This window comes from Lepidochelys kempii, chromosome 8 (assembly GCF_965140285.1).
Source record: "Lepidochelys kempii isolate rLepKem1 chromosome 8, rLepKem1.hap1, whole genome shotgun sequence".
In the NCBI taxonomy this organism is placed as follows: Eukaryota; Metazoa; Chordata; order Testudines; family Cheloniidae; genus Lepidochelys; species Lepidochelys kempii.
The window spans coordinates 64,006,686-64,020,439 of record NC_136387.1 but is presented as its reverse complement, the minus strand read 5'-3'; the positions used below and the strand labels follow the sequence as shown (position 1 = coordinate 64,020,439).

At 42.2% G+C, this 13,754-nt stretch overlaps 1 protein-coding gene across 5 annotated transcripts in view; it reads right to left on the bottom strand.

Moving 5' to 3' along the window:
* The window catches only part of CRB1 (crumbs cell polarity complex component 1), a 161,476-nt gene that overhangs the window by 33,374 nt on the left and 114,348 nt on the right, over positions 1-13,754 (bottom strand). For 3 of the 5 annotated variants that reach the window (XM_073356740.1, XM_073356745.1, XM_073356742.1), the window contains 3 exons: positions 10,742-11,648; positions 8,512-8,640; positions 1,282-1,408 (listed from right to left, as the gene is read on the bottom strand). In XM_073356740.1, coding sequence (XP_073212841.1) covers positions 1,282-1,408; positions 8,512-8,640; positions 10,742-11,648 — 1,163 coding nt within the window. The remainder of the gene's footprint in view (positions 1-1,281; positions 1,409-8,511; positions 8,641-10,741; positions 11,649-13,754) is intronic. The other 2 variants (XM_073356741.1, XM_073356743.1) reach the window with 1 other exon arrangement.

Below are 13,754 nucleotides of genomic sequence, written 5' to 3'. Positions count from 1 at the left end.
AAGTACTCTGCTGAATCAGGCCTGATCTACAATGGTGAGCAATATCATGTACTTAATCCTCATTCATTAAGGATAACCATGCACAACCCATCAGTGAGCAAGGTGATTGATTCCTGAGGTGAAAAATAAGCATATTCCTCTGCCTGGAATTATGTATTACAGTACTGACATTCTCAGTTCACAGATAAAATAGATCTACTTAAAGTGGTAGCAATATTGCAACTAACAAATTCTGCCTGTGGATTTGAAATATGATATCCTCATTGGAGCTTTGGTTAAAATGAATAAATTCATACCATAGTGCATGTTTGAAAACCATTCCATGTGAATTCATAGAATAGTTGCATTTTGTTTTAATCAAGTGAACTTTTTATTCAAATGAAATGTACAGATAGTAGTCCTAATCCTACTCCCAGTGAAATCAAAGACAATTCTTCCATTGATTCCAACAGGACAGGGCTTGGGACAGGGCTTGGTATATTGCCAGTGGTTTATCCAAAATAGTTTCACATTGTTCACTGTTATGACATATCTGATTCCACAGACATTGAACCAAACTTCTAAATCAACAGCTGTGAATAATGTGGGATGTGATATATTTACATTTTAAGGGTGAAATCCTGGTCTCATTGAAGTTGATGGGATCTTTGCTACTGACTTCAGTGGAGCCTGGATTTCACCCTGAGCTCTTAGAATATCTCGTCATGGAGTAGTCTTATGTATTACACTGTAAGAAACCTAGAGACCATGCAATACCCCAGTAGAAATGGGTTAAAGCAGTATTTTCAGAGTGATATTCACTATCTACTAGCATCTGTTAATTAAGCAAAGGAACCAAAGTAGAGTGAAAATGATTCCTAAATAGGTGAGAACCAAGATCTGAATGTTTACTTTTGAAAGTTCTATCTCTCATTTTTTACACAAAATAATACAAAGAAATATGATGCTACTTAGAAATTTAGCTTCTGCATTTAAAGCCATAGTTGGAGAATTAATTATTTACAATAAAATATTTTAATATGTTCAAAACATTGGTAAAAGATTTTAAAAATGTGGTTCTTATTGCTTTTCTGAGTGCTAAACTAGTTTCCTGTTCATACAAGGCATCTTCCATTGTGTTTCAATGGCTTTAAAATACGAAGAGTGTACAGACTGCTAATAATCTTCCTGTTCACCCCACTCAACTGCTGGATCATCATCCATTCGCAGAATAAGGTAGGAGAGAAGCTGAAAGAGATTCTGCCACAATAATAAAGAGACAAAAAAGGAGAGGTCGCTTACATCTACCTCACAGTGGTCGCCAGCATAGTTTACATCACAGATGCACTGGTATTTGTTAAGTAGGTTCTGGCAGAGGCCTCCATTCATGCATGGATCAGAGTTGCACTCATCAATGTCTGTTTCACACCTACAGTAAAAGACCAAAAGCGCTAAGCAACTGTGGTAGCAACTAGATAACATTAAACGGACAAGGGTTTCTCACTGTCTTGAAAATAACAGACATTATCAGCTACACTTACATCTTTGATGCCTTGTGTTGTTTTCACATATAGGTACAAAAATGGGAAATCCCATATCTGTTGCATTTTGATGCTCACATTGGCACTTAGGCATGTAAAATGGGCATTTGTGACTTAGGCTGTTTACACAGGGATGAAAAACCCTGTGAGGGTAGAGGGTCCCAGAGCTTGGTTTCTAGGCAAGCCTGAGGGTCTACACAGCAATTTTTAACTCTGCAGCCCGGGCCCTATGTGTCCAAGTCAGCTGACCCAGGCCAGCCGCAGATGTGCCACGGGTCTTTTATCCCTATGTAGACATATGCTTAGAGGCTGGTCTTGGCTACCTTCTGTAGAGAACTGTGCTCCCTCCACTCTTACTGATGTCCATGAGAGTTTAAGGCACTTTGCATCTTGAAGAATTGGGCCCTAAGTCACAAAAATGCACATTTTCATCGATTCATAGATCCCGCAGTTAGCAGGGACCATTGTGATCATCTATTCATATGTCTAAGTCCTATGTGAGCATCCAAATACCTATTGCCTACTAGAAATCCCATTAGACTCCTAATAGCATTCTTCTGCTGGCCTAGTTGAGGACCATAATACCAGGAAATATAGTATGTCAAGTGTAGCATTGTACCAGATTTTAAAGGCTTAGTTAAACATTATTTAATGATTTCAAATAATATTTATTATAAAATAGGGGCTATCCCACTTCTCATGACAAATAATTTATTAATGAGATGAGGTGGATGAGGTAATATCTTGTATTGGACCAACTTCGGTTGGTGAGAGAGACAAGCTTTCAAGCTACATGGAGCTCTTCTTCAAGTCTGGGAAATGTACTCAGAGCGAATGTCTCACTGCAATTAAAAACCTGACCCTGGCCCAGGCCAGCGGACTTGGAGTTGTGGGGCTTGGGCTAAAGGACTATTTAATTGTAGTGTAGATGTTGGGAGACAAACTGGAGCCTGGGCTCTAGGACCTTGTGAGGTGGGAGGGTCCCAGAACTCAGGGTGCAGCCCAAGTCCAAATGTTTACACAACAATAAAGCAACCCATTAGCCCAAGCCCAGTGAGACCAAGTCAGCTGGCATGGGCCAGCTGCAGGTGTCTAATTGCAGTGTAGACATACGCAGAGTGTCACAGCTAAATACAAGGTGGAACAGATTGTTTAGCATAAGTAGTTAACACATATTTCAAGGAACATTCAAGGTTAAGTGGCCCATTAATACCTCTCCAGTCATATGGTGAGAAGGCTGAGTGGGAAGTTTAAGAGGGTTACAGATTGTTGTAATAAGCCATAAATCTAGTGTTTCCACAGGCACCATTTTCCAAGTTTCCACAGAGGTGCTCAATCCCTGCTCAGCCCCAGGCCCTGCCTCCACTCCACCCTTTACCCCAAACACCCACCCCCACTCCCACTCAACCCCTGCCCCCAATGCTCCACCCTGCCTCTTCCCCACCTCTTTCTGCCACTCCCCTGAGCGCACCTTGTCCCCGCTCCTCCATCTCCCTCCCAGCGCCTCCTGCATGCTGTGAAACAGCCAATCCATGGTGTGCAGGAGGCACTGGGGGGAGGGAGGAGCTTGGCTGCTGGTGGGTGCTGAGCACCCGCTAATTTTTTCTGTGGGTGCTCCAGGGCTGGAACACCCACAGAGTTGGCACCTATGAGTGTCTCTGTTCAGACCATGATTTTTAGTATTTAGCAAAGTTATGATTATGAGCTCCCAGACTCATCTTTTGAAGGTGTTGTGCAAGGTTCCTTTGAGGGTGTGGACTGTGAGGTCAGTTACAGAGCGATCACTTTGTGAAAAGTGTTCTCCCACAGGTGACAGGGAGTTTTTTGTCTTTTATCATTTTTTTGTGTAAGTGCATTCAATAATGTAGTGATTGTCTTGTTTCACCCACATTGTTGATATTGGGGCATTTAGTGCATTGGATGAGGTATCCCACATTGTGTGATAGGGATGTGTAGGAAACATGAATCTTGAAAGATATGTTGTGGGGGGAGTTGATCGCCATAATGGTGGAGATATGTCTGCAGGTTTGCATCTGTTGTTCTGGCAGGGTCTGGTGCCCCTTTGATTTGATTTTGAGCTTACTTCTGATGATGAGCTTGGCAGGTTGCTTGTAGCCCAGAAGTGGGGCTTCAGGTAAAATTTCTTTCAGGATGTGGTCCCCATGGAGTAAGGGCTCTAACTGTTTGATGATTCCCCATACGGGTTCCAGTGTGGGGTGGTAGGTGACAACTAGAGGTGTACAGGATTTTATTTCTGAATAGAAGCAGGTTCTCTTGGGGTATTTGGGGAGCCCAATCCAGGATGTGACCTACTTCTCTGGTGGAATGTCCTCATTTGCTGAAGGCAATTTTAAGTGTGGTAAGGTTTATATCCCTGGCTTTCTCCTTGGAGCATATTCTGTGGTACCTGGCAGCCTGGCTGCAGACAGAGGTGACACACTGGGGGGAGCAGGCAGGGTCAAGAGCCCCCTCAGCAACTGGCCCAGGTGGGGAACAGAAGGGGCAGGGCCAGAGCCTCTTCTGGCTGCTGGTACGCTGCCTGGTGCAGCGCAGTAGCTGCCTGCAGCAGCGGCGGGTTGCCTCGCACCCAGGCTTGGCTTCTGGGGACAGGGGATGAGTGAGCCAGAGCCCCATTTCTCCCACCAGCCAGCATGCATGGCACCTGTCCCAACCTGGATCTCTCTCAGGCAGCTGCTTCACTGGACAGAGCAGCAGGGAGGGCAGCTGAACGTGCCAGGGGAGGAGCTGGTGCAGTGGAAGGACAGAGCCCCTTCCCCCCACAGATAACTTGGGGTGGGAAGGTGGCAGGGAGAGTGTGCAGGCCCCTGGCAGAGGTGGGGTGTGGAGGAGACACATGGGGAGGTCACGTGTCCTCCCCTCTAGATTGTGCCCCTTTCCCAGTATGGGGAGGCACCAGTCTATGGCTTAGATAACACATTTCTTGGTGTGTTTGGGATGGTTACTGGATCTGTGAAGATAGGTGTGGTGGTCTATGGGTTTCTTGTATATAATTGTCTATAGGGTTCCATTGCTGAAGCTGATCATGGCATCCAGGAAGTTGATGCTAGTGTGGGAGTGTTCTAGAGAGAGTTTAATGGATGGTTGGTGATTGAAGCTGTGGTGGAAGTCTATGTGGGAGTTTAGGTCATCTGTCCAAAAAATAAAAAGATCATCAAGGGATATCATAGATTTCATGGTGCATTGTCCAGAAATTCTTCTTCAAAGTGGCCCATGAAGAGGTTGGTATATTGGGATGTTCCCAGGGTTTGGACAAAGTGGTTGTTGTTAAATGTAAAACTGTTACGAGTGAGGATGAAATGGATGAGTTTGGCGATATGTTTGGGGTGGATATCTGAGGGTTGTTCATTATCTTGTAAATATTTGAGGCAGGCAATGATGCCATCATTGTGAGGAATGTTTGTGTAGAGAGAAGTGACATCCAAGGTGATAAGAATGGTGTTCTGTGGAAGGTTGTTAATGTTGCAGAGTTTCTGGAGGAAGTTGGCTGTATCCGAGAGGAAGTTGGCCTTTTGGGTGGTGAATGGTTTGAGGATGGCTTCCATGAGTTGAGATATTTTTTCAGTAAGAGTGTTGTGGCCAGATATGATGAGTGCTGTGGGTTCCTTTGTTTGTATATCTGAGAAAGGATGTAGACAGTCCCTGTGGTTGGTTCATGGGGATGAGGTTGTAGAGTTTCTCTTGGCGTTGTTTGGGGAAGGATTTGATGATATCCTTATATTTCTGGGTAAACTGTGGTATGGGGTCATCTCTGAGTTCTTTATAATAGGTGGTGTTGAACAGTTGTCAGTTGGCCTTGTCAGTGTAGTCATCATAGTTGAGGTCTATGATAATGCCCCTTTTGTCTGTGGATTTGATCACTATTTGGTGGTTGGATTTCAGGGACTGTCCTGTTGGTGGCAGAGAGATTATGGTGGATGTGATGTTTCCCAGACCTGGAGAAGAGCTCTGTGTAGCTCAAAAGCTTGTCTCCATCACCAGCAGAAGTTGGTCCAATAAACGATATTACCTCACCCGTCTTGTCTCTCTTATATCCTGGGACCAACATGGCTACAACACCATCACAAAAAACAATTTATTGTTAATTAAAAGAGTGTGCCAGGACTAACTTTTAAAACTAAAATTATGACTTCAGTATTTTTTGCTGTGACTACATTTTCCCCATTTTTAGTGAGGACAATTAACCAGCCTTAATAACATCTGATTAGAAGACCTGGTCTGTTCCTGAAAATGTAAGTGTGTGGATTTTTGTCCAAATTACTAAAAGCTGTTCAGTTTAACCAAAGTCATGTCCAACTGCAAACATTCATGCCAACAAGTTTGTTTGCATAAGCATTTGGGGAAGGGCTGGTTTTCATATCAAACAGTCACATTTGAATTTTCTACATTCACCAATCAGGAACAGAAAAAATACTATCTTACTTAGTGGATCAATTACAGTCCTCAAAAATCTGAAACAAAAATTGTTCATCAAACTAGTTGGCAAATACTTACGAATACAAATGAATTCATACATACAAAAATAAATCAAGATTGGTTCACATACAGGAAAAAGAGCCATAGCAGTGGAAGCCGGAAACATAAGTCCCTTAGTCAAGTTGAAAATCCCAGCCTAAATTCAGTGAATAATTTCTTTGCAATAAACAGTCTGACCAACTCTACTGACGAATAACTTGTCCATCTCTAACAACTATCAAATTCTTTCTTTTGGTCCTCACACAAAGTCCATTGCATTCTGTGGAAAGACACCCACTGATTTCCATAGGTTGTAGATCAAACCCTTTCTTAGAGATTAGTTATACTTTTAAAGGAAAATATCTGTAATATCAGTCCAATCAATCATGGAGATGGTGTATTTTTTAATATCCCATTATGTGAAATAGTTTGCATTTGTTCTGGTAAAATAAATCTTGTGTGTGTTCTGTCTGATTTAGTTTACTAAAGGTCTTCAAAGAGAAAGACACTGCTAGTTTACCTTGCAACATTTTGGCAACCCGGAAAAAAGGAGAATAAATACAGTAGCTATTTAGGATTTAAAAAAGAGAATAAAGTGTAGAATGTCTCATTGCAGTGGTATGTTACCATGCAGTATGCTCACTATTGGATCACCACTCAGTAGTAGGACCTTGGGAACCATAAAATAGAGGTTATTGCCAGCCAGTGGGTGTGGATATAAAGAAGGACTCTTATTTCTAAAGCTTTAGTTAGCAAGATGCCTAAGAGTGAAAGGAAGAAGGAAAAAGCACTTTCCACCTACCCTGAAACTCCAAGATAAATACACACCAAAAACGTGGTTGAGACCGTTTTTCTTCTCCAAATCTTCTGGGGTTGGCAAGGGGACTTTCTGGATGCCTGAATTAAATATTACAGCACAGCAGCAATTGCCAAGTGCACTCTGTACTGGGTGGGCCACAATTTTTTATTTCATCCATCATTTATGACTTACTGCAGTGATTCCACAAAGTCAGTGGGTGTTAAAGAGAGAGAGAGGGAGAAACCTTTTCTTGAAAGATTTTCTGAATGTGCTAAGGCTACATATTGCAGGCCCACTGGGCCTTTGGACTTTCTATACCACTGATTTAATTTTCATTGTGCTGAGAGAGAGAGAGAGCAAAACCATTTGTTTTATATTTTCTACCTTCTTTGTACTGTATTTCCTCTCTTGCTATCAGCTGAATGCTTCTGAACAAACCTCGGGATAACCTATAGGTGTCAGGGCCATGTCTTCCTCTGTTTGTACAGCACCTAGAACAATGGGCCCCCAGTCTTGACTGAGGATACAGGAAAATATAGAGAATTGGGAATAATATAATAGACAACAAATATGGGTTGCGGAGGTGTACACCATCCACTACAAATTTAGTCACGAGTGAAGTTGGTGGGTCCTCGTGCCAAGAGCTGCCCTATATATATATATATATAAAAGAAGTTAACCAATTTTGTTTTTATAATTGTTTTAGAATTTGATTCTAAACTGGCAAGATACAATATGAGTGGGTGTTCTGTGCATAACACTTCCCCTGTGAGAGTACACTTCTTGTATTTCCATTGGATGTCAGTTAAAATAAAACCATTAGTTTTATGTCTGTCTATTTGTGTATTATATGAGGATTTGTGTGTTTAAGTGTCTATACACAGAGAGATAAAATAATTATACTGTTCTATTTTGTTGTGTTTGAAACCGACATAAAGCCAGGAATATTTGTACGCAGAGGGAGATGGGATCAGTAGAATGTTATTTAAGAAAAAAAGCATCTTGGGTCAAATTCATCTGTAATTGAAGTAATTGGAGTTACACTAGGGATGAATTTGACCCATTGACTATTGACTTTTGTAGAAATCAGATTCTCATGCTGTGAAACCCTGGAAGTCATATTTAGCAAAGAGAGGATTAAGCTTGGCAAATAACTGATTTTTGGTTCGCTGGCTGAACCAAAATATTGGGAAAAAATTGTTTTGGTTCAACCACATTGTTTTGTTCAACACAAAACATTTTGTTTCTTTTTTGAGTTTTTTAACACTTAAAAAAAAATAAAATATAGGCAAATTTCAAAATGAAACGTTTGTTGTTTCAAAATGAAAAATTGGAATGTTTCATTTTAACAATATCAAAACAACATGTTTAGACTTTTCCAAACTTTTTATTTTAAATTTCCAGCCAAAGTATTTGGCAAATTTGACCTGAATTCAATAATAATTTCAGTTGACCTGAAACTGTTTTTTGTTGTTGTTTTTTTTGCAAATAACATGAATCAAAAACATTTTGCCCAGTTCTAACTCTAGCTCATTTTGAATAGACTGAACTGTGTCTCATTGCTGCAGGAAGTCTGCAGCAGGTGAGGTACCATTTCAATCACTAATTTTGGATATCCAAAAAGGAGCCATTCTGGAACTCATGTTGGAAAAAGACAATCCAATATTCCTACAATAACCTGCTGAGGGAAAGTGCACATAAAGTTCTGAAGTGTCTCACCGTTCTCCACTAAAGCCTGGCAGGCACATACATCTCAACTCGCCTTTGAGCTCAGTACAGTTGCCATAATTGTAACAAGTGAGATTTCTCTTCTCATTCCCACAGACGGAAAAAGGAAGCCTGATGTGCCTAGATGAATAAAAGACAACAGCAGCAATTAATAACTCTTTATTTATTTCAGGTAAAATCTAATTTTCCTTCATTCATTTATTTAACACCATATTAAAATGCTAGTCTGTTTCAGTTGAATGCGTTTAGGTTTTCTGTTTTACAGATGAATTGCTTTAATAAGGGTCAAATTCTAATAGCATTGGGCTCACAAAAACAACAGGAGTACTTGTGGCACCTTAGAGACTAACCAATTTATTTGAGCATAAGCTTTTGTGGGCTACAGCTCACTTCATCGCATGCATAGAATGGAACATGTCAAATAAATTGGTTAGTCTCTAAGGTGCCACAAGTATTCCTGTTCTTTCTGCGGATACAGACTAACACGGCTGCTACTCTGAAACCTGTCATTGGGCTCACAGTAAGCTGTACTTTACTTCACAAAGGTGCCTATCAGCTTCAGTGGCTCTTTGGGTAAGGTACTATTCAATGTGAGTAAGGGTGGCACAATCTGGCTGTAAATCAGCACACAGCTGTGAATCTCTAGAAGGATGCACTGCATGTAGACAGACATCTTCTACGGTCTGCACAGTTTTCTTGCAGGGAACAACGCTCCAGACCTGTATGCATCTATTCAATTGCTATCTGGCATACTTATTATCTTTGCTGCTGAGTGAAATTCAGGGGGTGTCTACAAAGGAAGGAAAGTGTGATACCAAGCAACAGTGAATCTCAAAAACTTAATTTCACATCAGTTCAACTGGCTTTCCCAAGCTCCAGTAATACGAATTTAATAATTCACTCTGAGGCAAAAAATGGGCCAAATCCTTTGTTTAGGTGAGTGTCTTGGAGCTATTTGGTAGCAATATAATTTAGCACTTTATCTGAAAGAATCTGTGTATAGGACATAGTATGTCAAATGCAAAAACAAAATTTGGTAATGGCTCAAAATATATTGTTTTCAAGTTTGTCTGAGTTTTAAATGAAATTAGAGGGTCAGATCTTCAGCTGGTGTAAATCAGTGTAACTCCATTGAAGACAATGGACTATAATTCCTTATGGTCCAGTCTCTATACCAATTAAGAACAAAAGGGACCCAGTATTTTATTTGTCTTCAAGTTTATTGGACTAATCCTGCAAGTCCTTATTCAGGCAAAACTCCCAGTGCAGTCAGTTTCTGTCATCTCAAGGAGCCATGTATGGGGCTGAAATAAAGCCGTCTCTGGTCTCCTCATTACATTTCAATTCTGGATGGTGGAAGTTCTGTGAGGAAAGCAATTTCCTATTATTTTGGCCCCGTAAATGGCTTCCAGAGACACTAAAAGAGCCTTTTCAACCAACAGACAAACAAAATTATGTGAATTAGGAGCCAAAGTTCCTAAGTAACTTGGATGCTTTTGAAAATTTTACCCAGAGACAAATGCAAAGTACATGTTATTTGGATTTACTTGAATATGTACACATTATATTGGTGATCCAACAGAATACAAGATCTGCACAATTTCCCTAGATTCCTTTGAAATGTGAATGTCTGTGGGGTAATAATTCTGCAGGGAAAACCTAAGTCCTGTTCTACTTAAATTTAGGTTGACATAACTATGGAGCTCAGAGGTGTGAACAATTCCCATCCCTGAGTGTTGTAGCTATGCCTTCGTAATCGCTGGTGTAGATTTTGCCAACAGCAGGTCAACAGCACAATGCTTCGGTTGACCTAGTTACCACCACTAGGGGAGGTGGAGTACCTACAGTGACAGAAAAAACCCTTTCTTTGCATCCATGCTGTGGTACTACAGTGGCACAGCTTTGTGCCACGGCTATACTGCTGTAGGACCCATTGTGTAAGCGTGGCCTCAGTATTAATGTAGGATTGATGTAGGGGTTGATCTTTTCTCAGTTTAATTTAAACAATTTGGAAAACATCTGAGAGGTGAGCTCCAATGGCAGGAGTTTCTTTAGCTTCTGACAGGTTTCAGAGTAACAGCCGTGTTAGTTTGTATTCGCAAAAAGAAAAGGAGGACTTGTGGCACCTTAGAGACTAACCAATTTATTTGAGCAGAAGCTTTCTAAGGTGCCACAAGTACTCCTTTTCTTTTAGCTTCTGAAGCTTTCTTATTTATAATACCTGCAAAATTTTCCAGTGAAGTTACCAGCACACAGGCAGGAATAAGTGTTAACTCCGTCTATGCAAGTTGCCCCATTTGCACACAGGTGACCACGGCAGTTGTCTATGTCCTCTTCACAGTTTACCCCAGTATAACCAGGGTCACATCTGCACTCATAGGATGCGATTCTATCCAAGCAGTTTCCATGAATGCAGGGGTTTGAAAAGCATTCATCAATGCTGGTTTCACAGTGCATGCCAGTCCATCCCTTGGGACACGTACAACGATAGTAACTATATAAGTCTTCACATATCCCATCGTGCATACAGGGATCAGAGCTGCAGGCATCCAATTGCAAACAGCCAGTAACAACAGAATTTGCAGATATTTTGAGGAATTGCTCTTCTTGAGGTTTTTTTGTGTGACCGTCATAATTTTCAATGTACGAGAGATAAATGCCACTGATTTCTATAGTGCTCATGCATCCCCGTAGGCCATCCAGATTGTCAAAAGCTTTGTCGGCAACATAAATATCTATTTCTTCTCTTAGGAAGTTGAGGCTTCCTGTGGCGACTGTACTCGTTGCAGTGTCTTTTTTATCATCTATATCAATGTGCCATCTAGACGACTGGGATAGGGGTTCTGTCATCGAGAGAATCACTTGGTGCCATTTCCCATCATTCACGGGCTGTGAACTAGCTAGGGTCAGCACGTAAAAGCCGTTGCCGCTTTGCAGCTGAAACACTAGCCTGGTGTTCTGAATGCGAATGGTAATGAACTCTGGCTCCTTCTCAGCATACAGCAGTATCACATCAGCATCCCTAGTCCGAAAGCCAAAGACAATGTTGGTGAGGTCTCTCCGTATCTTCCCATTGGTTCTGTAAAATATTGCACTGCTTCTGCCGCTAAACACTGCATTGGCAACACCTGTGCAAAGATAATAATATCGGTTGAGAAAGCAGGCCAATTTACGATTGATACCTTTGCAACATTTTCCCTACTCCACTGTGCCAGGCTGCCTGCCTCTTGTAATTTCAATCTTTCCACTTCGTTCCATGAAGCATGCAAATTCTAATCAGTGTCAATATTATGCCTCTTGGCTTCTCATTTTAAAAAATAAGAGTAAGATGTCAATCCCTGTCTCCACTGAAGTCAGTGAGCTATGCTGATTTTCATCAGCTGAGGATCTAGCCCTAAATGTTGTAACCTCTGCGGCATGCTAAGTGTTTTTGTCTAAACTCTCACTCTCTCTTAGGCTGCAACTGTGACCCTGATTCTGATCTCGTGTAAGGCTGTTCAAATCAGGAGTAACTCCATGGAAGGCGGTAGAGAAACACTAGTATAAAATGAATGCATGTGAGATCAGAATCAAGCCCTATTTCTTTGTCTTGTGCCACACTTAACGAATAAACAATAATAAAGGTCCAATCCTCAGCTGGTGAAAATCAGCATAATTCTCCTGAAATCAATGGAGCTGGGATGATTTACATCAGCTGTTGAGCTGGGGAAATAACTTTGTAAAGGTTTGTGAAATTCAGGCTGAATAGAACTGTAGTGACTGGTGTTAATTTATGTGTTGTTTTTTCCAAGATGGTAAATAGGTGTATTAGCCAATGGTAGGAATTACAAAGAATGTCTAATAATTAGTTCATGTGTTGTTGATACAGTACTTGCCTGAATTTACAATCTTTGTAAACACCCAGTAGTTCCAGAACTGCAGAAAAAATAGAAACCCTCCCACTTCCATTTCTCTCCTTTGTGAAAAAGTATCTTTAGGGGGGTTTACCAATTTAGGATGATTATGATTATATAAAGCAACAACTTTTGATTGTGAGTCACTGTCACAAATCAGGAATATTCCACTAAAGTCAGTGGAGTTACAACCAGTGTAAAACTAATGTAAGGAAATTCAGGCCCATGATGTTGATGTTCCCTCAATTTCACACTGGCATATTTCCACTGACTTCAGTGATGCTGCACTGATGGAACTTGGAGGGGAATATAGCCCTAATCGCATAGGGCTGTGAGTGTAGTTTAGTGAACAGAATTGTGTCCATTTTTAGGGCCTGATAATCTGATCTTTACACATATATTTGACATTTTTCATTGGCATTTTGTCCATTTTAATAGACAAAAACAGTCAGATTTTAAATGTGCATTCCAGGCTTTTTCAGGGTGTGTGCTATTATATAGGGCAAGGGTGGGCAAACTTTTTGGCCCAAGGGCCACATCGGGGTTACGAAATGGTATGGAGGACTGGGTAGGGAAGGCTGTGCCACCGCAAACTGCCTGGCCCTCTCTCACTTCCCGCCCCCTGACTGCCCCCCTCAGAACCTCCGACCCATCCAACCCCTCTCTGCTCTTTGTCCCCTGACTACCCCCTCCCGGGGCCCCTCACTCCTAACCATCCCCCTGGTCCCCCTATCCACACCCCTGCCCCCTGACAGGCCCTCCAGGACCCCCAACCCACTTCTTGTCCCCTGACCACGCCCTCCCGGGACCTCCGTCCCTAACTGCCCCCCCAGAACCCCCCCATCCAACCCCCCTCCCTGTCTCCTGACCACCACCCTCCCTGAACCTCCACCCCATCCGACCGCCCCCTGTCCTCTAACTGCCCCCAGGACATCCTGCCCCCTTACCATGCAGCTCAGAGCAGCAGGACAGGCTTATTGGAAAGCCTGGGAGGTGGGTGGGCACAAGCCACGCTGCCCACATGGCAGCATCACTCCAGGAGAGAGGGGACAGCGGGGGAGGGGATGGGGACTAGCCTCCCTGGCCAGGGGCTCGGGGCCGGCGGGATGGTCCTGCAAGCTGGATGTGGCCCGCGGGCTGTAGTTTGCCCACTTCTGATATAGGGGGAGGGAAGAGAGAAGGAAATGTCTCCTATTCATGCTTCAGTTCAAATCTGTATGGGTGTTAGGGTTTGTGAGAGCTGTGGTGGTCAGATAAAGCAGATTGCTAGGATATCTGTGGGCATTCTTTCCCAATTGTGGCAAATTTTGGCTGAAATAACCCTTGGGATTACCAATAAGG